The 27,616-nt window shown below is 37.0% G+C and overlaps 1 protein-coding gene and 1 long non-coding RNA gene across 6 annotated transcripts in view; one reads left to right on the forward strand and one right to left on the reverse strand.

Moving 5' to 3' along the window:
* Positions 1-27,616, forward strand: part of LOC309646348 — a 400,408-nt gene that overhangs the window by 357,551 nt on the left and 15,241 nt on the right. The gene's annotated exons all lie outside the window — the stretch shown is intronic.
* SMG1 (SMG1 nonsense mediated mRNA decay associated PI3K related kinase) overlaps positions 1-27,616 on the reverse strand; it is a 96,138-nt gene that overhangs the window by 63,775 nt on the left and 4,747 nt on the right. Inside the window, exons 1-7 of one of the 5 annotated variants that reach the window (XM_082432541.1) lie at positions 14,325-14,360; positions 11,201-11,259; positions 7,875-8,038; positions 7,199-7,354; positions 5,211-5,347; positions 3,654-3,712; positions 2,437-2,650 (exon numbers count right to left, since the gene is read on the reverse strand). In XM_082432541.1, the coding sequence (XP_082288667.1) occupies positions 2,437-2,650; positions 3,654-3,712; positions 5,211-5,347; positions 7,199-7,354; positions 7,875-8,038; positions 11,201-11,259; positions 14,325-14,345 (810 nt within the window). In that variant the 5' untranslated portion in view covers positions 14,346-14,360. Of the gene's footprint in view, positions 1-2,436; positions 2,651-3,653; positions 3,713-5,210; positions 5,348-7,198; positions 7,355-7,874; positions 8,039-11,200; positions 11,260-14,324; positions 14,361-27,616 lie in introns of those variants that run through there. The other 4 variants (XM_082432542.1, XM_082432540.1, XM_082432539.1 and 1 more) reach the window with 4 other exon arrangements.

Consider the following 27,616-nt stretch of genomic DNA (forward strand, 5'->3'; position numbering starts at 1 on the left):
AAAAAAGTTGAAAACATTTCAATCCACTGTTCTCCCCTCATTTAACGTCTGTTAACATTATTCCTAAGTAACATGTTTACATTGTTCCTAAGTGCTCTCTTCAAAACCATGGGTGTGATTAAAATTTCAAGTACAAAAACTAAGATGTGCTTGGGAAACTCGTCTTTAAAGTACCAGAATTATTTTCCAATTCAAAACATAGAGCAGATGTTGTACGATTTATACTTTAAGATATCAGTACTTGCTTCAAACTGGAATGATTTAAAGAAGGTTAGCATGGCCCCAACACAAGACTGACACACAGGCTCATGTTACCACTATATATATTTTTAAAATAAATATATGGCATACTACCTATAGAATATTTTGCAGCTAAAATTTTTTTTTGTTAAAACCAATTTTTTCCCCAAAAGGAAAGCTCTTCTCTACAAAAGAATGATGTTATAAGTATAGAAGAAATGCTAGCATTAGAAAACCACTATTTTGCAACAGCCAATGCTATAATCTATACAATGCACAGAATATGAATGAATGCTAAAATCAAGTGAAATACTATGAAAAAAAACAGGATATTCAGGAGGTCTCACAGTATCATGCCCACATTACTCACTAATTACAAAGGGACAAAAATAAGCCTTCACAATGGAAAGATCTGGTTGGTCATCACCTTAACCAAGTGATGAAACGCTTCATCTAAGAGTTATGTGAACCTGAAGCTTTATGCCTGCTAGTGTGATACAACACTAAGTATGAACCCATGAAGTATTCGTGACCAAAATATTTGAACTGACTCTAATCAGGAAGGAATAATCAGACAAGCCCAAAACGTAGAACATTCTACAAAATAAGGGGGACAAAAAAGGGTGCAGAGAATTGTTCTATTTAAGAGGTTAAAGAGGCACACCACCATCTTCAAGAGATTAAAGATTCATCAATACATGAACCTTGATGGGATCCTGGGTAAGACAAAAGTTATAGACATCTTAGTGGCAGCTGGAAAATTTGAACATGGATTGTCTTATGTGACAAAATTAATTTTCTTAGGTATGATTATAATGTTGTTATATATGAGATTAGCCTTAATCTTAGGAGAGGCATGCTGAAGTATCACAGGATAAACCATCATTATGTGTGGAATTTATTTTCAAAGAGTTCAACAAAAAATCGTGTCTCTGTGTGTGTCTGTGTCCGTGTCTGTGTGTGTGTAGAAACAAAACAACTGCAGCAAAATGTTAATAAGTGACAGATCTAGGTAAAAGATATATGGGTGTTTAATATACCAGTCCATCTGTTTTCCTGTGGATTTAAAATTTTTCAAAATAAATACTTGGGGAAATGTTCATAATATGAAAACTGTATGCAGAATAAGCCAAATTTGGTGTTATGCTGGGTAGTTACAAATTATTTTCTGAATCTTTTCCAAAATTTTTTCACAACCTCTATAATCAAATAAAAATAAAAATTTTAAAGACAGAATAGATTTCTCATGTTTTTTAAAAATTATTAACCAAAATAAAACATATCATGAATTGGTTAATAAAAAAAGCAAAATAAATAAAGATATCAAATATTCTAAAGACACCACATCCTAAATTTTTAAAAACATTAGCTCAACAAAAATTGAATTACTTATAACTTTGCTCAAAATTAAATTGGGAATGATCTTTTAATAATTCAGATACAGGGACTTCCCTAGTGGTGCAGTGGTTAAGAATCTGCCTGCCAATGCAGGGAACACAGGTTCGATCCCTGATCCGGGAAGATCCCACGTGCCGCAGAACAACTAAGCCCACGCGCCACAACTACTGAGCTTGCGCTCTAGAGCCCGCGCACCACAACTACTGAAGCCCGCGCACCTAGAGCTGGTGCTCCGCAACAAGAGAAGCCACCTCAATGAGAAACCCGCGCACAGTAACGGAGTAGCCCCCGCTCGCCGCAGCTAGAGAAAGCCCACGTGCAGCAACGAAGACCCAACGCAGCCAAAAAAATAATAATAATAGTAATTCAGACACACAATTATCTATTTTATATCACTAGGAGTAAGAATTTTTGACATATTATCAAAACTTCAGGCCCAAAATAAGTTGTGGTGTTTAGTTTTTATCTCCCTCAAAAAATGTGAAGCCCCCTTCTACGTGGCTTTCCTCATGGAGCTCCTATTTTCAAGTCTGTAAATGATTCTAGTACTACACAAATTCAAAAGAAAGCTTCTAAAAAGCAAAAAGACAAAATTTTTAAAATAACTTATTTTAAATCTACCTTTAATGTGTATCATTTACTCAAATTCAGAAAGAGGAGTTTTATTTACATCATATATCAATCAGTAGATAACTCCTATTCTAAGTTTCCTTTCTTCAAGCTCCCCTTCAAGGATGTGTGTTAAGGACAACTTTCTTCCCAAGCACATCATCATTCCCCCCAACCCTCCATTCTTACCTGCATTACGGATGAAAAGGCTTTCTTTTCTCCTACAGTCTCTAGTGCTTTGTAGGTGGCACATAAGTAGAGGAGTTTAACTTCATCTTTTGCAGATGAGCTAAATTTGCTAAAAATCCATTTGAAGATCTTCTCAGCCTCATAGCTCAGAGAAGCGCAAAGAAGGCCAAGACAGCAAGCTCCCTCCTGTCTCAACTCCTGAAGCAATTTGCTACTGTGTTTATTTTAATGCAAACAAAACAAAATACACAAAAAGCTTAAGCTTTCAAAGATGACAAGAATGACACATCTTACAATAGAATGCCTTAAATGATTTTATAATTTTTATTCAAACTACACAAAAGGTTGAAATTTTATCCACTTTAAATATTCTCTCTATTCTGTCTCCTGCAATGCCAAAAGTATCTTTGTTAAGACTTTAGATTTTCTTTTATAGAATCAATTATTTACAAACAGTAAGGAAAGGCTTAGAAATACTAAAATTCAGACTTCAAATTCCATCTCAAACTACATTAATTGATTCGCAGAAAAGGGCAGCAACAAGTGATCAGATAAAACACACTATATAATTATATACTTGGTAATATTCAATATGTAAGGACTATAAAATAGGAAATGGTAATAGTTAAATACAGTAAACTTGAAGGACAACACTGATTTAAGTATTATATTAATGAGAAACTATATAAAATAAAACCATCAAAAAGCAGTAAGGTTTGTGACCTGCTGAGATGAGTTTTGGATGCTTTCCAACACTGCAATTCTTTGGGAATCACCATATGAAGAGATGACTGCACACCTTTGGAGAACCCCAGTAGCCTCAGAGAATAGATGGCCTGAATCCACTGTTGCCCAAAGAAGGAAGCTCCCTTTCACATCTACTCTCTAAGCAGTTTCCAAATGCTCTAGTTTACAAAAGTTAATCACATTCATTCACACTTGCATTAAGAGTTTGTCATTCTACAAGTCAATGCTCAATTATTCAGTCATGTTGACAAATTAAAAAAAAAGAAAAAAAAAGAATGGCTCTCCCTTTCAAGTGGATTCCAATTGTATTCAGTGGTAATTAATGTTTAAATACTTTTACACAAATAAAGATGACAAGAGAACCCACTGAAACATTAAGTAGATGTTCATAAATGAAGCCAATGAGGTTTATCTTCTTGTACACTTTTTAATAGTTTCTAAAAATATATTTTAGTCTTTTAGTTACTTACCTTTCATTAAGCACATCATGTACAGCAACCAAGATATTATCCAATTGTTTAACTAGTACCTTAAAAAAAAAAATTAATAAAAACTTCAGATTCCTATACTTTTAAGAATAACACTGTGTACTTTTTTTTTTTTTTAAACTTGTGTTTCCCTCCAAATTATAACTGGACCACACCTTACTTTTCTTATTATTCCCAGGTCCCAATTATATCATAAGTTAAGAGTGTCATAAGTTTCCTTTCAGACTCTGAAAGAAATTTACCCATAGGAAATATATACAGCCATGATCATCAATGGGGGAAAAAAAAACAACTCAGAAAGCTTGTTTTATTTACTCTGAAATGCATTTTTAAAACAAAAGATGGATTGATGGATAGAGGAAGAGGTAGAGAGATATATGATAAAGTCATACGATAAAGTGTTAATGACAGAACTTAGACACTATGATATTCACTGTAAAATTCTCTCAATTTGCTGTGTATTTGAAATTTTTCATAATAAAATGGGGAGGGGGGTTGGAGGAAGCTTGCTTTGAACCAAATGTTATTTGACTCACTATACCATTTCATTAATTTTCTCCTGTTCTATATCAAGTTCTTTTTTTAACTATGTATTTATTTATGGCTGTGTTGGGGCTTTGTTGCTGCGTGCGGGCTTTCTCTAGTTGCGGCAAGCGGGGGCTACTTGTCTTTGCTGTGCGCGGGCTTCTCATTGTGGTGGCTTCTCTTGTTGCAAAGCACGGGCTCTAGGCACTCGGGCTTCAGTAGTTGTGGCACACAGGCTCAGTAGTTGTGGCTCGGAGGCTCTAGAGCGCAGGTTCAGTAAATGTGGCGCATGGGCTTAGTTGCTCCACGGCATGTGGGATGTTCCCGGACCAGGGCTCGAACCCGTGTCCCCTGCATTGGCAGGCAGATTCTTAACCACTGCGCCACCAGGGAAGCCCTATAGCAAGTTCTTAATTTAACATTAGGAGACTTACCTGGAGGGTAAAGAAATTTGTAACTGCTCCTGTACTTTATTATTTTTGTTGGCCAGGCCACACGGCTTGCAGAATCTCAGCTCCATGATCAGGGATTGAACCCGGGCTACGGCAGTGAAAGCCTGGAATCCTAACCACTAGGCAACCAGGGAACTCCCTCTTGTACTTTACTCTTTAAAGCGTTTTTCCATTTATTTAGCCCTGGCCACCAGACCAAACTTACCCATAAACAGAATATGTACCTCCTACCCCAATTTCACATATGAAAAACAAAGAGATATTCTGCCCTGGAACACAGAAAAAAAATTCCAAGGACAACAGAATAAATGTGTAAAAGGTCAAAAGCACTTTATTGCAGAAGGAACCAATGTGGATCTAACATTTGTATAGATAAATTACAGATTAAGGGCATTAAGTTCTAGACCATCATAATATAGGCCAAATCAATCTGGAATAAGGAATCCCTATTATTTTTCCTTGGAAGCAAAACTTTTCCCTTCTTAAACCACTCTAGGTAACATTATCTACTGAACTATGGAAAAATGAAACTTATCAACATTTCCAAACATACTATACTGACCAGCTTATTTTCTGGTTGCTGAATAAATTCTTTCAACTGCTTTACAGTAGCCAGTCTTCGGTCTCTGTCGTCTTCCCGGGTGATCCTCCGAAGAAGATTCGACAGTCGAGACTCATCAGAATAAGACATCGATCGCTCTGTGAATATAAACATTGAGTATGAATCAGCACAGAAACTTTACAGCCCAAATATTTTAAAGTATACTAAAAATCACAGTCCACCAGACAATAAAAGCTCAATGAATGTAGGTCCTGTAACACTTCCGTTCATCACTATAAACCCAGCCCCAGCAGACTGCGGGCACACAGCAGACCCTCAAAAAAGATACGCAAACACCTCATTCCAGAGGACCAACTGACAGAGAAAAAAGAAAGGCTTAGAAATTATTCTCTTCGAAACTGTTCCAAACTGTTTTCAACATCTAGGTAAAGAGCATAGGTAAGAAACTTCAACAGGTTAGGGCTAAAGTCTCTATCAGGCAGAAACAGGTTACATGCTTCTATTTCTCACCTAGGTCTCCCACTGGAGGGGAGCCTCTTGTTCACATCATCATCATTTTCCTAGGACAAAGTTTTGGTGAATTGCAATCACATACTCAGTTCAACAAATGTCTAATTAGCACCTACCATGTGCAAGCATGCTGCCACAAGTGGCAAATCAAAACTCTTCTTCCCTTTTTTAATGACAAGAACAAGCAGGAATGCTCAAAATGCTGAACACTACTAATAAAGATGGCTTTAAGTACTAAATTTTTCTTTTTAAGTTTTCAGCTGTGCAATTCGTCATAATTAACCCATGTACATTAACACAAACCACATGAAAGGGTCTGACAGTTTCATTTCTAATGAATGAAAGGAAAATTGATCATAAAAGAAATTACAACATCTGAGAGAAGGAATAAGATTTTTAAAAATCCCTAGCCTGTAGAGTATTTTCAGTAAGGATGACTGCTAAAAATGTATTTAGGTTACTAGTCAGGAAATCTAGGTTCTATTTACAATTATGCCCCTAGCAAGCTGCATAACTCTGAGCTTGCAAGGGGGATCTAGACTAAATTAGCTTTAGAGTCACTTTCTAACTCTATCATACCTAAATCTAAGACTTCAAACACTGGTGTTTTTTGTTTTTTTGGCCACACCACTCGGCATGCAGGATCTTAGTTCCCTGGCCAGGGATTGAACCCGTGCCCCCTGCAATGAAAGCGCAGAGTCCCAACCACTTGACCACGAAGGAAGTCCCTTCAAACACTTTTATGAGACAGTATAGCCTTTGACTAGTCATTTCACTTTAGAAAATTTATCGAAATCATTTTTTTAAAACTGCATGCAAAAAAAAGCTATATACACAAAGATGTTCACCAAGATACACACAACACACACACAAAGCCCTCACTGGGAAAAAAATGGTCATAAACTAAATGTCCAAAGAGTAATTATATCCAACAAAGTGTATAAATCAGAAATCTTGATTTCTTAAGCAGCTTTACCAATACAATAAATTTCTCTTTTAGAAAAAAAAAATGATCATTACCTCTAATCCTATGAATTTTTGAGACACTTTATACCTATAGAGTGAGGCTTGTGTTATAAAGCAAGAAGCAGTAACTGTGTATTTAACTTTAGAAAAGGGCCCAGTCCATGTACACCCCTACCCTCACCCTAGAGTTCAAGGACTCGCTGCAGTAAGAGCCCACTATACATTCAGTATCCACTATAATCAGGAAAATCCTTTCTTTAAAATCTTACCCAGTCTTCTAATCTTATTTTAAGAGAATTCTCCTTTAAAAAGTATTAAAAACCTTCTTGTGGGAATTCATGGTAGGGAACAGTTCACAGGAAAAGGAATGCAAACAATTATCACCTGCACATGTTTCTCAACTCAGTAAGCTAACCAACTCACACAGGTGCAAGGCACTGGTACAGAAAGAGGCATTTAGGAGATGTCTCAGCGGAGGCTTGTGTGATTGTCCCCAGTTTACCCAGCCTTACCCTGTGATTTCCTCATGTCTTTGATGGCTAACGCACGACTGCCATGCTGAATACTGGTGAACTCAGGGCTGGTCACATTGTTAACCCTCAGCTCTTGCCCCAACGACTTCCGACCATAAGTATTTTCCCCAGATCCTCCATTGACACTGTAGCCACCTAAAAACAGCAACATTTACATTATTTCAATAGGGCTCTTTGTTTCACTCAATCAATTCCTGATAGTTCAGGTTCTTCTGACCCAATCTGCAGTTCAACCAGCCTTGGCTTCTACTCTTTCCCTGTGATGCATGCATTGATTTCATTTTGTTACCTTCAGTGGAAGATAAGAAGAGAAATGGAAACTAAATTAACTCAGATTTTGCACGTGAAAACTTTTTAGAAGTCTAGAGGAGAGACAGTAGTCAGGAAAGCCTTAGTGATAATATTGTATTTTGGGGGCAAGGAAACTGCATTTATGTATTGTGTGAAAAGTACATTTAAATTTTTTTTTAATTAAGGGGGTAAACTTAAGAAGTTTCAAGAACAGCACTGTGTGTAACATTTATATTTTAAATATATTAGAAGAGAGAGGTGAGGGAGCGAGAGAGAGGGAAGGAGGAAGAAAGGGAGAGGCAGCTAGGTTAAAAAAAACAAACGCACAAAAAACATGCCTCTAGCAGCAAGGAAATATATATACCCTTTTCGTCATTGTGTATGTCAGCGTGGATTCTGGTATCATCGTGCCTTTGCCGAGACACCACAGCTGCATTTGAAGGCTGCAGTCCATAAGAGGAAGACCCACCCCTATCTCTGGATGAAGAATATTTTAAATTATCTGGGTCGGCTGATGCACTATCAGTTCTGCAAAGAGAGAAGAGTATAAGGTTACAACTTTAAACAAACATTTTGATAACCCAAATCATAAATCTTTCTTTCATACATGCCTCTCTCTTCTCATTACTATTATACATAAGCACTCCAATGTGTAATAAGAAGTCTTTCAACTGGGAAGGGATTGTCAATGGATGAAATACCAGCTTTTCAGCCCCTTCTGCTATCTAAAGACCCATACAGAAATATGAATAACTACCAGGACTAGGTGCTCAACGCAAAACTTAACAGGTTTTAGCACTGAAAGTTCCACGTCCTAAGAACTCCCTCAGTCCCAGGCAAACTGAGATAGTTGGTCACCCTGGTCCCAGGATTCTTTTCACATGACTTAATAAAAGGAATAGTTCTTCCTAAATCTCCTCCTCCCAGAAGAGGGTTTTAACCAGTGGAAAAATTACAATCTTCCCAGTCATAAAAATAAAAAACACTGGCAACATATCAGGCAGGGGCAATGTGTTACCAAATTATTTTTAAAGTACTGCCTCATGGCAATGTGGCTCTCTCTCTCTCTCACCTAAATTTGTAACTTGACTATTTGGTGGGAAAATAAATTATAGAATGAAATTTGAAAGCAAGCTCAACAGGATATTAGGAAAGAACACATTAGCTGCAAAGATTATTTTAATGTATGGCAACACTGAGGACTTCACTGAAGATTCCTCATATAAAGGATATCTATTAAAATTATAAAAAGTGAGGAAAATAAAAGCAAGGTATCAGGAATCCAATAAAGCTGAAGGTTGCAGTCCATAATCTATTTAAAATTCAAGTACCACCTAGAATAATCCAAGATACCTGGATATTAACAAGTTGCTCAGCCCCAGGATAAAATTAGTACCCTTATCTAAGGATCATCTCTATGCCTCACTGTCCCCATCAGTAAAATAGGGAGCTAAACTTTATAATTTCTCATGAGCCTTATTCTTCCATCAACCATATGGTATCAAGAAATAAGAAAACACTAACTACCCTATGGCAGCATATGAAAAATACCAAGAAAAAGGTTCCTCTGCTATTGATATTTCTTCTGAGAGGAACAACCTTCTGGAAAAAAATCACTTTTATGATACTTACTAAAACATCTTCTGCACCCATAATTATTTGGAAAAGTGAAGGACGCTGGCAAGAGCAGAAACTAAGTTATTCCTCAATCCCCATGGCCCTCCCCTATGTGTAAAAAAAAGCGTCTGTGTATTTCATTTCGAGTTTATCATCCTTTCGTTGCCCCCCCCAAGAACACTAAATATGAAAAGGTGCATAGGCTCAGACACCCTGATCTGTACCTACTGCAACCACTGTTAATATAGAATGTAGACAAATAGGTTCAATTAAACTTGGATACCTACGTGGCACCAATCTAAATTATTCCTAAAGGCTCTCAATCTGAAACTTGATAAAAATCCATAACCCTAGCATACTATGCATATTACTAAGGCTCCATAGTGAAGTATCTTCTTCAAACATTCAGAGTTCACTTGTTGACAAAGCTCAGAACTTCCAACATATGAAAAATAAAATCTATGGAATTTCAAAAAAAAATGTATTAGGATATTTTCTAAGTATACTAAGTATAAGCATTTAAATACCTTTACCACTAAATGGAGCGTGACAACTTTTTAAAACTAACATAATGATCTACCCCCATGTATCTAAAATAGCACACTAAATGAGCACCTATAATAAACCATAACATACCATTAATTTCTAAAAGGGAACTGAAAAATAAAAGAGAACTGATGAGCTTTTCTGGCAGATTTTGAACCTGTCTATATGTATAGCACCTAACACAACCTAGAAAAGGAAGTTGTTAGTAAATGAATGAATAAAATAATTCTAAAACATCAAGATAACTGAAGTCTACCAATATTTAAATGAATATTTAAATAATCTGAATTTCTAATTTTCATTATGCTTATGTATCACATATACTACTCTTACCATTGAGAGTTAAATGTTTGTATCTTTTTCTGGTGACATACCAGTAAACACAAGGCAATAGAGAATATGGGTTAAAAAAAGATCTGGGCTCAAATCCCAGCTCTAGCACTGAAAAGGTATGTGTGACTTTGCACAAGGAACTTAACTTCCAAGCCTCAGTTGTCTTTTGCATAAAATGGGGATAATACCTATCTATTATGTAATGTTATTGTGAGGCTTAAGAAAGATAAGTTCTTAAGAAATACTTAGCTTACAAGGTACACTTGAAGTTATTATGACCATAATAGTAAATATACTCAAGGTTTTCAGTCTAAACAATATAAATAGTTCATAAACATATGAATATGATCAAAACAAGTTTTTATACTCAATATACAATAGCTGATTTTAACTTCTTCACTGAAGAAATTAAGCAATCTACTGCTACCAACAAATCCATTTCTAACTAGGAAGCACTGATTTCAAACTAAACTGAAAAAAAAAACAGGAACAACCTCCCAATTTGTTAGAAATACACGTTTTTAAATCTCATTAGTTATAAATACCAAGTTTTTTTTCAGAATTTGAGTTTTCAGAAATATAGCAAAAAATTCACTAGGGTAGAACTACTGTCTCAGAACTGTCTAAAAACTCCCTGGTTGCTAAGTTCTTCTAATACAAACTTATCAGAATATTTCTAACCAGAATTCAAGTTACAGGTATTCTGAACCCAAAAGCACAAAATAGTTCAGCATTTATATGAAATCTCTATTTTTATAATATCTAGACAGCTTAGTTCTCAAAAAGTCAATATCAGGCAGTTAGCACCAACAAGATCATCCCAGTCCAGTAAACAGAAAACTGTTAAGAACGGAAACGAGCACTTAAAATGAGGCAATCAAAGGCACAAAATAGAAAATGCAGATTTGAACTCAAAGAGGCAGGCATAAATGTTAAGCTAGTTATAAGGGCTGAAAAAGCTATCATCTGCCAGAATTAGTGTCTCAATTTAGTGATAAAAAGAAAATGTATCTGTTAAGACTAAGTATCCTAGCAAGAATCCAAAAATACCTCCACAGCCCCTTTAATACTCTAAAAATATTATGGAGAGAGAGAGAGGAAAAAAAAGAAATGCATAAATTCCCCAAAATGATTAAACTGAAGTTAAAGCCTGATGTACATGCCACATGAGAGGTAAGTTTCTAAAGCTCATACCTCAAAAATCGCATACTGTATAATATGGAGCCTTTGTGATGTTTTTGCATCAAGTCAATCTGTAAGACAGTAGTTACAATATTAGTGAAGACAGTGGATTAAAACATTTGTTGTTCAAACATGAAGCAAATATCATTTATGGGTTAGGTGCTTTTAATTGCACGATGGCCCTCTAGGGTTCATATGTTGAAGCAAAAACTGAGATGGCATGCCACTCTGTGCCTTAGAGAATAGAGGCTTAAGGTGGCAACAAAAAAATTTTTAGTACAAAGGAATTTAAATGTTAACTATAACATACAAATCACATGCAAATATAGTTACCGCTCATTTTAGTCACCTATTCTCAATATACAGAAAATGTAATAAATCTGAGAGGTTATTCATTTTCAATGACCCAAGCCCTCAGACCTCACATCAACAACCTACCACGTGTTAGGGGATAGTTAAGTATCTCCTGGCTAAATGTGGTCTTGTGGTCCAGTTCTTGAGGGGGAAAAGTCAGCCTGGAAATGTGAAGTCAGGGAATTCCCTATCAGAAAACATTTCCATAAAGCACCCCAAAATGACTTGATGCAAACACCACACCTAGTGGTGCCACCGGAATAAGCATCATATTGCTTCAAGTTGTTTTTAACTAGGCTTATTAAAGGATTTCGTTCTCCTGGTGAGATCTAATTTGTAATGGATATCAACTAGGAAATGATATTTGCACTAAAGCCAATGAGGTGGGAAAGCATTTATTCTCTAAAGCAATGGTACTCAAAGATGGATAGCATCACTGTCACAAAGCAGTTGTAGGATATGCTGTGAGTTTTTCATACTAACAGTTAATACCACTAAAACTGATTTACTTTTTAAAAATAAATTCAAGGTTATCTCTGTGATATCTCTTACTCACCTGGATTCAGACATACTTTCAAAAAAGTATAAGAGAAAAGGTGAAACTATGCATAACTCTGAGGCTCGTGTACATCACACTTTCACATTAGAGACATTGCTCTAAAGTATGAGTCTATGGCTAAAAAATTCACTTGGGAGGCTCAGGGACTTCATTATATGAAACTGTTTCCACAGGAGAAAACAGTAAGTTCAAATTTAATATAACAGAATTGAACCATCATGCCAAAATTATAAGCTTACCTCAATTTTACTATAAATATTAATGGTTAATATTTCTTAATGAAACTTCCTTAGCTACTTAAGTATTAAGTGTCTACAATACCAAACCCATACAATTTATGGGTTCTTTATTACCAACTTTTAATCATCAATCAAACATCAACTAATTAGTTTCTGCAGCCTCAAAATATAAAAATATATTTAACTATTGTTGTAAAACTGTAAAGAATTTTACCTTGTCCAAAGAGAGATCTGGCCTTAACCCTTGGCTTCTGGAAGGTAATCTCTAAACTCTTGGAATATAATGCCTAATAAGAGTGTCCTTGGGCTTCCCTGGTGGCACAGTGGTTAAGAATCTGCCTGCCAATGCAGGGAACACGAGTTCGAGCCCTGGTCCGGGAAGATCCCACATGCCATGGAGCAACTAAGCCCGTGCGCCACAACTACTGAGCCTGCGCTCCAGAGCCCGTGAGCCACAACTACTGAAGCCCGTGCACCTAGAGCCCGTGCTCCGCAGCTAGAGAAACCACTGCAAAGAGAAGCCCGCACACCCCAACGAAGAGCAGCCCCCATTCGCTGCAACTAGAGAAAGCCCACGGGCAGCAATGAAGACCCAAAAGAGCCAAAAATAAATAAATAATTTTTAAAAAAAAAGAAAAAAAGAGTGCCCTTGTCCACCTGGGAACTTTGGGTCACACTAGAAAGTATAACAACGTGATCTATGTATGGTGGGGCCTTTGAGTCACACGGATCAACTCAACCTCTAGTAGGGCTGGAAACTAAGTTCATGCATGTGGGCAGTCAATCATGGAGCCCAAATAAGAACTCTGGACACCAAGGCTGGGCTGGGCTTCCATGGCTGGTAATACTCCATATGTATTATCACACATCAATACCAGGAAAGTAACACTGCTCACTACTCCACGGGGAGAAGCTCCACATTTGGAACTGTCGTAGACTCTGCCCTATGCACCTTTACCCTTGGTTGATTTTAATCTGTATCCTATAGCTGTAATAAACTGTAACCATGAGTATAACAGCTTTCAATGAGTCCTATAAGTCCTTCCAGTGAATTATCCAACCCAGGAATGGTCTTGGGGACCCCCAAACTTGCAACTGCTATCAGTAGTAAGGGTGGTCTTAACAGACATGCTCCCTCTAACTCTGCACCTATATGACTGAATATACTCTAACCCAAAATTTAAAGGGTTGTAAATTTTGTTTTTATGTAATATCTTTAAGCAAAACATAGAAAAGATTCAACTTCAGTATAGTTTATATCCCTCCCAAGGAATCTCAAACAGCCTCTATTGACAGACCTCTAATCATATTAACCACAAAGGACAAACAAAGTAACTAGGAGGGTACTACATTAGATTTTAACCTTTGCTTCACGTGCACAAGTGTCTTCAGTGTAAAGGCTGGTGAATACACCACTCCCGTGTAGTTCCCTATCACTGAGTCTTCAATGCTGCCCGTGACTCCCTAGCCAGGGTTTTCTGCTTTCCAAAACAGCTTTCAAACTTTCTGCACTTTTCTCCTTTCCCCAGCACTACCACTGATAACCTTACAGATTCTTGCTATATAAGAAATACAAGTTTTTCTACAGCACTCTGAATAGTAAGAGCTAAATTTTGAGCTCATTTTAATAAAGTCTGGTAGGCAACCTCCCCAAGCAGTTTACATACATTTATCACCTCATTTAATCTTCAACATAATCCTATTGTGATTATTGAAGATGGTAAGTTACCTTCTTACAGATGAGGTAACAAAGATTCCATAACTTACCTAAAGCAGCACAGCTAATTAAAGGCAGAGCAAGAACTCAAACTCAGTTCTAACTTTCAAGTTCTTCAACACTCCACCACTGCCTGCCAACCTCCTTCCAGCAATCTACAAATTTACGTATGTCTGCACACAGAACATTTCTTCCCATCACACTCACATAATGGAACAAGTAAACCTCCTATCTGCAGTAACCCTTTGGATTCATACATGCCCCTACCTTCTGAGGTAAGCCTTGCATCTCTGACTTTCCCACTGCTCATCACAACATCAACATATGAACACATTCAGGTCTTTCCTTTAAGAAAACAAAAACAAAAACCTTAATTCTCTTTCTCCTTCTAAAGTTAATTGTCTAGATAGAGTCTTCACAGCCAAACCTCTTGAAAATTTATTTTCCTCGCCTTCACTCACTTTCCAACTCACTGTAACCAGGGTCCCACCCTCAGCACTCCACAGAAACTGCTCCTGCCCAAGTAGCAACTGCCACTGGTGGCCTACTTGTCTCTAAAATCCCACAAGCCCTTTTTAGTTCTTCTTGCTCAATGCCCCCAATGACTTGCTTTGCTTTTGACAACTCTCTACTACTCACACTTTCTCAATACCAATCTAAAGGTTTTTTTTAGTAATTTTAATTCCAGTGATTCTCTCTACTTTTTTCCAATCCAAGCACTTTCTTTCTTCTTAACCTCCTTTAACCAGTTTAGATTTCATGGTTTATCATTTCAATAACTCTTGCCAATTCCCTTAACCTGCCTTAACATTTCCCTCACACCAATCTGGCAAAATCCCAACCCTGCATAAACCCAATTATCAATTCCATCATCCATCAGTAAGCACCACATTCCCAGGTCCTCCAATGTTCATCTCCCACATGCACTATCCAGACATTCCCCATTCTCTTCAGATTCCAAAATACTCTCCTAAATCCCTGACAAATTCTCTCTTTCTACTTAACCAAGAGGAAAAAAAAAAAAAAAGATACCATAACACACCTGCACCCAACTCTAGGCCTTGATTAGGATTCTATCTATGTCTACCCTCTCGTAACTTTTCACAAACAGTCTTTCTCCTAGGGAGTCTACCTTTCCCACCAAACTGAATGCTCTCCTTAAACATGTAAAATTTTCTAATATCTCCAATGTAAAAATACAAAAACATATTTTAAAAAAACACACAAAAAACAGAAAAACTCCATCAATTCCACGTCCCTCCAACCAACCAATCTGCCTTTGCTCTTTGCAGTCAAACTAAGAATTGTTTCTACTCGCCGTATCATTTCTTTACCTCCACTAGCTCCTCCAGCTACACCAATCCAACTTCTGCCCTATCACTTTTGGCAAAACCAACTAAGACCTCCAGGTTGATAAAAGCAAGATATATTCCAGGCTGCTTGTTACTCATTCTCTCATAGCAGGTTTTCACAGGGCTGCTGAGCAGGGTTGAGCAGGCTGTGGCCTACACAAAGGTGCCTTACAGAGGAATGAGGTGGGCTGAATGAAAACTTCTTTTTAAAATCCTTACAATAACTTGGGCTCAGATCCTGAGAATTCAAAGTAACCAGATTCTTCCCTTCCTTTGGCTTATAGTATGTTATAGTCTGTATTTCTTGCTGCCTCTCCGGTTCTGCTTTTTCAGGAACCTTTGAAGGCTTGCTCAGCCTCCTCTACCAAATCACTAAATCTTGGAGTTTCTCAAAGCTTGACCACAGGCCCTCTATGCATCTCACTTTGTACTCTCTCCCGCAATCCATGCCGATGGCAGTACTTACCACCTATGTGACATCGACTCCCAAATCCAGGCCTCCATCATAGATGTCCACTCTGAGGTCCAGACCTATATACCCAACTGTTTAAAAAAACAATCTTAATGTTCTAATGCCTCAAACACAACTGGCTCCTTTCTTCCTGGAACCCCCATTTTAATAAATGGTACCATCATCAGGTATTTTCCAATAAATGGCACTATTTGGCCAGTCAGACACAGTATGTTTCCCACCTCCAATTCTCACCTCTCTCCCACTTCTCCTCCACAGTGCAACAAAAATAATTCTTATAAAACACAAATCTGATGTCCTCCCACTGCCCTTTATCATCTTATGTACCTTACTTCCCTTTTCAGCTAACTCTCCACACTCTTGTAATCCTTTTACATTCTATGCCCCATCCATCCCAATCTTTCAGTCACCTTGCTCAGCTCGTCTGCCTGGAACAGCCTTGTCCTCAGCACTCACCGACCCTAGCTAATTTTTCAATGTCCTTCAAGCTTCAGCTTTCCTTCACAAAGTTTCTGATTCCCCAGAGGGTGACTAGGAGTCCCTACTATATAAGTGCTTCCAGAGAACCTAATAGTTCCCTTAGCTCTTACACCATTTGAGAAGCTTACTTAACTGTGTTCTGCCAGGAGACTGTAAATTCCAAAAGGGCAAGAGCCTGTCAGTGTTGCTTATCATTGTACCCTCATTGCCTTGATGGCACACAAATTACTTGTTGACTAAATGATTGCCTATTCTCACAATTGAGGCCTTTCTCTTGACACTGGAATGCAGTCTCCTAACCTAACCCAACACTAATTTTTCTTCAACATTCAACCTAGAACCCATACTCCCTAATCAACAATATTTTCTTGGTTATCTTCTACAACAAGAGCACTAATTAGGAGTAATGACTCCAAAAGGCGAACTAAGTAAAATAGTTCCAACCCTCTAAGAATTTACAATCTAGAAAAAAAAGAACTGTTAGTATAAGTTCCAATTAGGAGTATAAAATGCTCTGTGCTTTCAGAAAAAAAATAAAATAAAAATCCCATCATTCAGCCCCTTCTTCAAACTCTTACAGCACTCAAAGAGAGAACCACACTAGCTTGCACTTTAGTAGTTATATACTAGCTTCAATTTGCCCACTAATTTGAAAAGATGATAGTATTGAAGGCAGAGGTACTGTATTATCTAATACCACACACCTTTCAAAGGGAAAGGAAAACAGTATAGTGGTTGCTGCATGGAGAGGGGTGGGGAACTGACTAGAAGATGACCTTGGGTCAAAATCCATTGTGATTATTTAAGTAAAAATTTTGTCTTCTAAGGTAAAACTTTATATAACTAAAATATGGTCTATGCATATGATCTTAAGAATAACTTTTCTGAACACAAAAAAGAAGCCAGTAATAGAAAGGGATGGCTTCAGTAATATATTTAAATGATTCTGAATTTTTAAATTCTACTTAATATGCATTTTAAAAGTCTTATTTATTTTTGTGCAAAGGACACTATCAAGTGAAAAGACCACTCATAAAACCAGAGAAAATACTTGTGAATCATATATCTCATAAGAGAAGAGTCTAGTATCCAAAATATACAAAGAACTCCTATAACTCAACAAAAAGACAAACAATCCAATTTAAAAATGGGCAAAAGACCTGAATTGATACATCTCTCTGAAGACATACAAATGGCCAATTAACACATGAAAAGTTGCTCAACTTCATTAGTGAATAGGAAAATGCAAATCAAAACCACAAACAGAAACCACACCCACTAGAATAGCCAAAAAAAATTTTTTTAATGGAAAATGTTGTGAGAGGTGGAGAAATTGGAACCCTTGTACATCACTGATAAGAATGTAAAATGGTACAAAGGACTTCAGAAAACAGTTTGCCAGTTCCTCAAAAAGTTAAACATAGAATTACCACATGATCCTGCAAATCCACTCCCAGGTATATGCCCAAAAGAACTGAAAACAAATGTTCAAACAAAAACTTATAGGTGAATGTTCACCACAATACTATTCACAATAGCCAAAAGATAGAAACTCAAATGCCCATCAGAGGATGAATGGATAAACAAAATGTGGCACACAACGGATGATTATTCAGCCATACCTACTATAACATGGATGACCCTTGAAAAATTTTATACTAAGTCAAAGAGGTCTGACACAAAAGGCTACATATTACATGATTCCATTTATATGAAATATCCAGAATAGGCAAATCCAGAGAAAATAGATTTGTGGTTGCCAGGTGCTGGGAAGAGGGGAAAATGGGGAGTGACCGCTTAATTGATACTGGGTTTCCACTTGGGGTGATAAAAAGTTCTGGAACTAGATTGTGGTCACCGTTGCACACGTTATGAATGTACGTAATACCACTGAATTGTAAAATGGTAAATTTTATGTGTATTTTACAACAATTTTTTAAAACCTTATTTATGACATTCTTGAAAAGACAAAATTATAGGGGAAAAAAGACCAGTGGTTACCAAGGGCTGGGAGAAGTTGACTACAAAAGGGAGCAAGGAAACTTGGGGTGCAGGGAGGGAAGATATGATGGAACTATTTACAGCTTGATTGTGGTGCTCATGGTTACAATACTATCTGCATTCCTCAAAACTCAAAGAACTCTACAGCATATAAACTAAACCTCAATAAATCTGACATAAAGAAAAGAGTATACTTCTTTACAGTAAAGGTATAAAAGTTAGTAAAAGACCATTGATTTATTTTTAATAATTCGATATTTCATGTCTTATACTGCCTGCCATATTTTGTAGCCATCCTCAATGGAAAAGCAAAAATGTAGCACTGGATGCTCTCCAATGAAACCAAAGACTGTCAGTGTCTGAATTAATCAGGCATGAGAGCTGGAACTTTAAGCTAGGGAAGGATTAACCTAGCCAAGGTACAGAAAGAAACAAAACAGTGCACTCATACCAGTAAAAGACAACTGTTACCTAGACTAACAGTAAAAAAGTTCCAAATTTCTAGCAAGATAGTAATTTTACTCTTTAGCAATGCTTGAGAAATGCCTGAGGTAAGTCCTTATAGCACTTTATTTTTTAAAAAAAGAAACACCCTGTAAATTTCTAATATTTTATTGCCTACCCATTTTGATAGCTTTCAAAAAAAATTTAAAGAGTCAAAGCACTGTGGCTGGCAAAATCAGAAAAATCATTGCCTGAGAGAGAGACAGGCAGTCCACTTCTAATTTATTTCACGTATTTAAGTATTATGAGGTTCTGTACCTCATCTGGCATAAATTCATTTCTTACTAGGCATTAAGAATATTGATAGTTATAAAAGGTGGTATGCTTTTAATCTCCAATACAGACGTGAATTCAATTTTCAGCATTTAACAAAAAAACCAATTTTGTCAATGCTAAATAATCGTTCACCTGAAGGCTTCCGAATCTAAGGCACCACGTTAACTGGACTCACTTTCTTCTGACCTTTATTTTTAACCCAAGCTAGTTTACAGCCTTAAATAAAACCCTGCTTCAGCTACCATTTGCATCGCTTATCTTCCTCTTTTGTCAGCAAGTCCTGGAAGTACTTTAGAAACATCCCATTCAGCCTGGGAAATTGCCAAGATTGAAAGGAAATCTCTTACTGCATGACCTCCCTAGCAGAGGAAGGACAAAAAGACTGAAAGTCTATCAAGAAACATGTCCCACCCCCTCCCCTCCGCCCAGACTCTCCAGTTATATGCCAAACATAGCCCCTTAGGACAGAGAAGATTAAGAATCACTAAGAGTTAAACACTAAAGAAATCCTAAAACGAAGTCTTCAGACCAGAGGGGGACTCTAATCAAGGATAGGGCAGAGTGTTTTATAATATAAGAAATGTGTGCGACCATCTTTTAAAAAGTCCTGGGGACTTCCCTGATGGTCCAGTGACTAAAGCTCTGCACTCCCAATGCAGGGGGCCAGGGTTCGATCCCTGGTCAGGGAACTAGATTCCACATTCCGCAACTAAGAGTTTGCATGCCGCAACTGAAGATCCTGCATGCCGCAACTGAAGATCCTGCATGCCGCAACTAAAAGATTCTGCATGCCGCATCTAAAAGATCCCACACGCTGCAACAAAGATCCCGCCACAACCAAATAAATAAATAAATAAATAATTTTAAAAATAAAAAGTCCTGAAAACTGGGGTGGGGGGGGCCAAAACAAACAAATAAGTAAATAAAAATCAAAAGTCCTGAAAACAGGCAAATAACGACTGTAGAGTTATTCTGATAAAGTTCCTCTAACTAATAGACTCAAGCATATACCCAAGGGACTAACATGCTTGTGAGATTCTCTAACAATTACATATTTTAAATTTTCCCTTTAAAAATAATGCAAAAAAGCACTGTGGTACAAAAATGTACTGTGTAACAGATAACAGCATTAACACTTTTTTTTTTACAGGTCAAGAAAAATGATGTGGTTGCCAAAAATCACTTGTAACACATCAAGAAAAAGTAAGTACTAGGCAATTTAGACACAGGTATTTTTAAAGAAAACTATTACCAAGTTAGGCTCTACTGCCACAATGGTATGGTATACCCTACAAATCCTGGGCAGAGTCAAGGATGTGGGCATCGAAAGAGCAATATTCTAACATACACCCCTTAACATGTAACACATCTTAAATATAATGGCAAGTATGGAAAAGACACTGAATTTCATATTCCACATGATTCTCAACAGAGGAAGACATTACCAGAAATATCTTTAGGTCATTCTCAAATCAGACACATGACCCCCAACCCCAACCCTCTTAAAAAAATAAATACACCTTAGAGAGAAATCTAAAACACCTTGGTTCTATCTAACTTTACCAACATAATTATACGAAGACAGCAAGTGGATTTTTAAATGGACTCTGACTCCTTTCAACATGCCCAGTAACCCCTTTAGGACCTATCTCCTTAGGTATCCTGGGGTAGGAAACACACTATTAAACACCAAACTGGTAAAGAAACATACTACCTGTAATCAGTGGTAGCATGGTAAAGTATGTATGGTAAACCCTCCTACTTAAGCATTGGAACCTCTTTTTCAGAGGTGATCTTGAACAGCCATATCCTCCCCTACTTAAACATAAACAAATAAAAATGTCTCATAGATAAATCTCAAAAGACATGGGCTCCTAAATCAAATAGCTGGGAAAGGAAGATACTTTTCACAAAAACCAGATTACTCTTCTAACTGAAGAAATATTTATTAAATGAAGACAGTCTGGGGTAGTTATTGAAACATACTAGTAAGCAGCAATCCAGAGCCAAGAAACAGTGCTCTCACTGTGCTCAGCAGTGGCCAGAAATACACTGAGGTATTTAAAGTATTTAGCCATAAGTTTGAGAAAGCTATGAAACAGTTCAAAATCATCACTTAAGCCACTTTAAACTCAAAAGGCCTATACAAACTCAAAAGGCCTATACAAACCCTATCTCTTTCTTTTGTTACATTTTACACTAAACACACTTGTATCAGATTGATTTAAGTGGTATAAAATAAGAACTTTACAACGAAAGACAAAAATCAATGTTTTTAGATATGAAGTTCCTTAGGAGACAGCATTTACCCATTCTGAGTAAATTTATACTGCTACAATTTAAAATAGTACCAAAATCTCATGAAAGCTTAATACTGTATATACACTACATAATGATACAAAATTTCATTAATTCCTATCTGTTTAGAAGATACATGTGGTTCTTCTTTTTTTTATGTATTTCAAACTATTACATTGCCAGAGTCTATCCTTTCCATGATTCCATGATTTCCCTACTCCCTTTAAAACAAACATACATACGTACTACAGTAGGGGAGAAAACGCAATGCAGCATTCAACTGATGTTCTTGTAAGAATCAGTTCTTAAATTCCAACTGTATAATGAAAGTTAAGCAAGGTATAAGCTACCTTTTAACCTACCCTGTCTCTATTTAATTCCGTTTGCACCTGCCCTACAATAAGTGCAGTCAGAAAGATTAGATTATTTTTGCTGTCTCACAATTTCAACAGGTATCAAGTTCTTAAAGTGTGAATTATAAGATATACAGAAAAAATAATAAAGAATGATGCAGACCTACAGTCAAATTCCTCTTTGGCCAACTTGAAACAGGATGATAGCCTAATGGAAATTTTCATTCTAGAAGCCTGTAAGTAGAAAATGTAAAAAGAAAAGCCACTACTATACTAAGTATGGCAAATGTCATACCTAATAGAAATTTAACAATTATATGAGCTTCCAGTCATATATCCTCTAAGACACTTGACATAAATGCCCTTCATGAAACTTTTAGAAGTTACCACACACACATACACACACTCTAGTACTTAGAGCACTAGAAGAGAAAAATGAAATTTGAACTAGAGTGTGGGTGCATGTGTGTAGTAAATTCTAACTTTTTGAGGAAGAGATAAAAGAGGGAGGTTCTTTAAAATTCCAAATTTGATTCACATGTGGCAACATAAATATCATTTGTATAGCATTTTACAGTTTTGAAAGTAATCTCCCAAACTTTATCTTTAACCCTCACAATGCTGCATCTTAGGGAAAGCAAGAATTACCTCCTCAGAGGGACAGCTGGTAACCGTCAGTACAAAAGACCTTGGTCTTCCCATTCTTAGTCCATTGCTATTTTCATGACACCAGCCTCTCCTAAGACAAATATTTGTAAAGGATCAAAACTAAAAATGCACACATTCTTAAAAATAAATATACCTTAGAGAAGAATCTAAAACACTCTGGTTCTACTTGTAACTTCTCCAATGTAATTATACTAAGACAACAAGTGGATTTTTAAATGGACTACAAGAGCGGGGAGAAGAGCACTGCGGTGTAATTTTCACATCTTCAATAAGATTACAATAAAAACACAGGGAATACTAGCATTATAGTAACTATACAAAATAGGCCACTTTAATTAAATAAAAGGCTGCTTTTACAAAACTTTGTCTTATAGTCAGTCAATTGATTACCACCCCCCCAACACACTTTTATTAAGCATAAGTTCATCTTTAGTTTCAGTATTTTCAAAAAAGGAACAAGATACCACATATGAAAATTACATCAATATTTCAAATAATGACAATTAATCATTTATAACAGTCAGAATTCTAACTCAAGTCCTTCAAAAACAATACAAACTGTATCTCAAGGTAGCTTCCTCTAAACCAGACTAATGAATAGACACTAAATCTCAAGTTTCATTGTCTTACTTCTGGAAAACCATTTTCATTTTTCTTCACATTTATCAAAAGAATATAAGGACAGGAAGAAAAACAATCAATCTTTTTAGGAAAGAAAATCCAGGATGTGTTTTCTTTCCAATTAAATATGCATTAATTCATCTGTACAATACTATGTGATACTGGTGATCATCTTTGGATCTTTTTAATCATCAAATCAGAAGAGAGTCCCATTCTATAGAGGACAAAAAGTCCGACATTTTCCCTCAAATTAATAGATTTTTCTGCCTAATTTCTGGCAAACTGCAGGAAGTCAACATACACTCTGTCATTAGGGCAATGAGTCTGAATTTCCAGTGTCAGAATCAAAGCAAAGAGACTGGAAATAAAGTGATATATTTCAGACAAGGATTCCAGGGTTCATATTACTAGGAATATAAACTAGGGAGACCCTTAAGAGGCAGGATAGCAAGAGTCATGGGTTGCTTCAAAGAACTAAATATTCCAAGATGAAAGTTAAAATTTCAAACACACACACTGACACACACACACCATATACACACATCTTTTTAAATCAGAAGATTAAAATGCTAAAGAGGAGACAGTAAAGATAATTTTTCAATTAAATTTAAATAAGAGGGAAAATTTTAATTCAAAGAACTTCAGTAAAAAACAAGATTGTTGCCAATGCTGTCATACACAGAGGAAAAACTAATACATGTCACTATATAGTCCAAGACATGCTTATTAGTGAAGTCTTTTGCCTAATCAGCAGAAAAGGTATTAATATATTAGATGCCACCCAAAAATAAAAATCTAGTAAATACTAAGTTCAACAATTTTTTTAAAAAATCTGCAGACATATACATATAATTACCTTAGGCCACTGCAGAGCCTGTAATAATTTTCTTGTGGACCTATAAGAGCACTGCTGAGGTGCCTTATTGATGATAAAAAGGGTAAAGGAAAAAAGTAGTGCCTTTCCTTATAAACAAAGAAATAGCATAATTTAGTAAGTTCCATACCAAAAAGCAATCTACAATTCTGATACCAGAAACTCCTCTTTTTTTTTTAATTAATTTATTTTATTTTATTTATTTTTGGCTGCATTGGGGTTTCGTTGCTGTGCGCGGGTTTTTGTCTAGTTGCAGCACGCGGGACTCTCATTGCGGTGGTTTCTCTTGTTGCGGAGCACCGGCTCTAGGCACCACGGCTTCAGTAGTTGTGGCTCACGAGTTCTAGAGCGCAGGCTCAGTAGTTGTGGCACACGGGCTCAGCTGCTCCACGGCATGTGGGATCTTCCGGGACTTGGCTCGAACCCGTGTCCCCTGCACTGGCAGGCGGATTCTTAACCCACTGTGCCACCAGGGAAGCCCGAAACTCCTCCTTTTTATTGGAGGGGGAGGCAGGGGGGCTGTGTGGTTTGTAGGATCTTAGTTCCCCCACCAGGGATCGAACCCGGGCCCTGGCAGTGAAAGCGCCAAGCCCTAACCACTGGCCTGCCAGGGAATTCCCCAGAAACTCCTCTTTTGAAAAAGATTTTAAAGTAATAAACACAAAAAGTCTGTAACAGGTTTTTAAATAATAAACATGAGTTCCTAGACATACTATGAATAGCAACATTAACTTCCAAAGGAATGATTTCTAACAGGAATACAATCTCCTTTTTTCAAAGGGTATGAAGATTAATATGAAAGAAGTAATTCACTATGAAAGAAACCTGTTGATTCTGGAAAATTTGGATTTCAGTCATTCCCCAATCAGCAGGCATACAACTGGCAAGAGGTTTGTTTCCTCAGGCATTCTAATGGAATGTCAAAAGAGGCTCAACCCACCCAGTGCTTAACTTTTTGGTGATTAGACTGTTTAAATAACGTACAAATAGATATAACAGATATGGGATAAACTGTCAATGTGTAAATTAACTTTATGTGAGCAAAGTATTTCTTCAAGATGGATAAAACCTATGAATCTTAAATGGCCATAGTCTGATCTGGCCACCTCAGTCCACTAGAACATTGTCCCTTTGAACCTGTACAATCACCTTACTTAAGTTGCTGCCTCCGGCTAACCGCGCTGCTGTACAAGGAACAGTTCCTCTCAAAATGCCTCCTACAGTAACAGTGTTCTAAGTCCTGAGTTAACTCTAAACACAAAAACAAACTTGCAGAATTCCATTTTCATGTATTTACTTGAGAAAGGACACTCAAATTTAGAGTGTTTACTATTTATTGATGCACTGGTAGGGAAGAAGGGATACAGAAGTAAAACCATTATACCAGATGCATGCACACATAAAGGTTATGTCTTACTGGGGAAGACACACACAAAAAACCTCAGATAGTGAGTGTTATTAGAGAAGGCTGGTGCTTCTCACTGAGGGGGTGCACTTAGGCTGAGACAGCATGAAAACACCCAGGTCAAGCACTCTGACAAGAACAATCTATGCAGTAGCTACACAGCAAGAACAGGACTTGCAAAGGCCCTAAGACAGAAATGAGTTTGGGAAGTGCTTTAGGGCAAGTACACAGAACAGCGGAGAAAATGACTCAGGCTCAGCCTTCAGGGACAAACTAGTTGGGAGAACAAAAAAAGGTTGAAGTGATAAGCACAGTTAGCTTTCACTGTACACCTGTACCAAGATTTGGAAAGGATCACAGAGGGCAGAGGTAGGGTAAAGATCTTAAGGGAAGCGCAATGTTTAGGTTGGGGAGAGGACGAAAAACAGAGCTACCAACGGTAGGTTCAAGAGGGAAGAGAAAAGTCCATGAACCTGTAGCTCACAGGAATAAATTTAGCCAACAAACTTAGAAGAGCTCCTCTGTGTTCCAGGACTCAAATGCCTGAAAAGGTTAACAGTGGATCCACCATCTGAAACTGTTTTCACAAGGATCTTCAGATAGCCCAAGTCTGTTTATAGCAAAAGAGGAATAACAGAACTATGTTGAAGATGACGAGGTTATCGATCTTCAGAAACCGTAAGTTGGTAATAAATCATAAGATAATATTCAAAAATTTCCTGTCTATAATAACTTTTAAGGTAAGATCCACATGTACACTCTGCCGGGGTTTTTGTGTTTTGGGGGGGGAGGGTGCAGTGGGAAGGGAAGTTATCCAACTGCAAAGTCATTGTGTATCTGTATCTTGATCAGGGTCATGGTTACACAGGTGTATACATTTGTCAAAAATCACTCAACTTAAGACCTATACATGGATAAATTTTATCTCAAAAGAGTAACAAGTTCAAAAAAGAATTCAACTAAGAGAGAAAAAGTACCGTCAACTAATACAAGATGGAGCAGAACATAATAAAAACATATACATACACCTGAAACTAATATATTGTATGTCAATTATACCTCAATTTAAAAAAAAGAAAAAGAACACAAATGTCTCCATAAAAATTTAATAGGTTACATTCTACATTAAAAAAAAGTAATAAGCTGGAGTATTTCATACAGGAATTAAACCACAAAATATCTGCAACCTTCACTGTTAGACCTCTAAACAAGAGGGGATGTGTTTTATTTTCTAGTCCCCAAAATAAAATGGATTCTGAGAAAACTTTAAGATAGCTAAAGACAGGTAACCAAAAAACAATATGAAGAGACACCAAACAAATGACAGCTTGTGTGAATCTATAAAGGGAGGTCCACTGAAAGCCGCCTCAGGGATTTATTTTAGGTGATTAGGATTGGGAAAGAAAAGCAAGTAAGCAAGTGCCAAGCAGTGAAAGCAGGAAAGCCTAAATTTAAAAGTTGTGAGAACTCAGTGTTCACAAAAAAAAAACCCCATCAACCACACTCCATTTTGTGTATATGATCATCCTATATCATGTAAGTGTCCTAACCTGAATTGAAGTGTGAGCAGATAAAAAGTATCACTTTAGTGATCACCATCAATCAACACCAGATAACAAATAAGGGGCTCTGGCTTATGGAAATTCCATATATTGAGCTGAATACTTTTGTCTGAATTTAAACCATGAATTATAAACAGAATATTCAGGTCCTCAACAGTCTCTTGTCTAGACTGTTCCAACTGCCTCCTACTGTGGTTACACACACACACACACACACACACACACACACACACACACACACCCAACTAATTTTAATCTTCCTGAATTATGCCACTTCCATGCTGGTAAAACTTCAGTAGCTCCCTAAAGTCATTCCAAACACACGTCCAGTATGATTCAAGACCTACAATACAGCCCCACTCCAGCTCTTAAGCTTCATCTCTTATTTGTATCACACCTCACAAATACCCCATCCTTCTAACCAAACTGGTAACATTTTACCAAGGACAACTTGCATTTTGCCATTTCCCAGCTTTCTTCTATTTTTTGAGAGATTCCCCCCCCCCCAAATTTACTGTCAAAATAGAACAGATCAATTTCATGGTCCCACTGGCCCCTACTCAACTGTACAGCTTTCCCTCCTCTGACTCTCCAAGTTTTAAACTGTAAATCACATATAAAAATAATTTTACCAAGAATTATATCACAATTAATATCCATATACTGCTTTACCTTTTACAAAGCCCTTTCTT

This window comes from Balaenoptera physalus (assembly GCF_965194825.1).
Source record: "Balaenoptera physalus genome assembly, chromosome: 16".
NCBI classification, from domain to species: domain Eukaryota; kingdom Metazoa; phylum Chordata; class Mammalia; order Artiodactyla; family Balaenopteridae; genus Balaenoptera; species Balaenoptera physalus.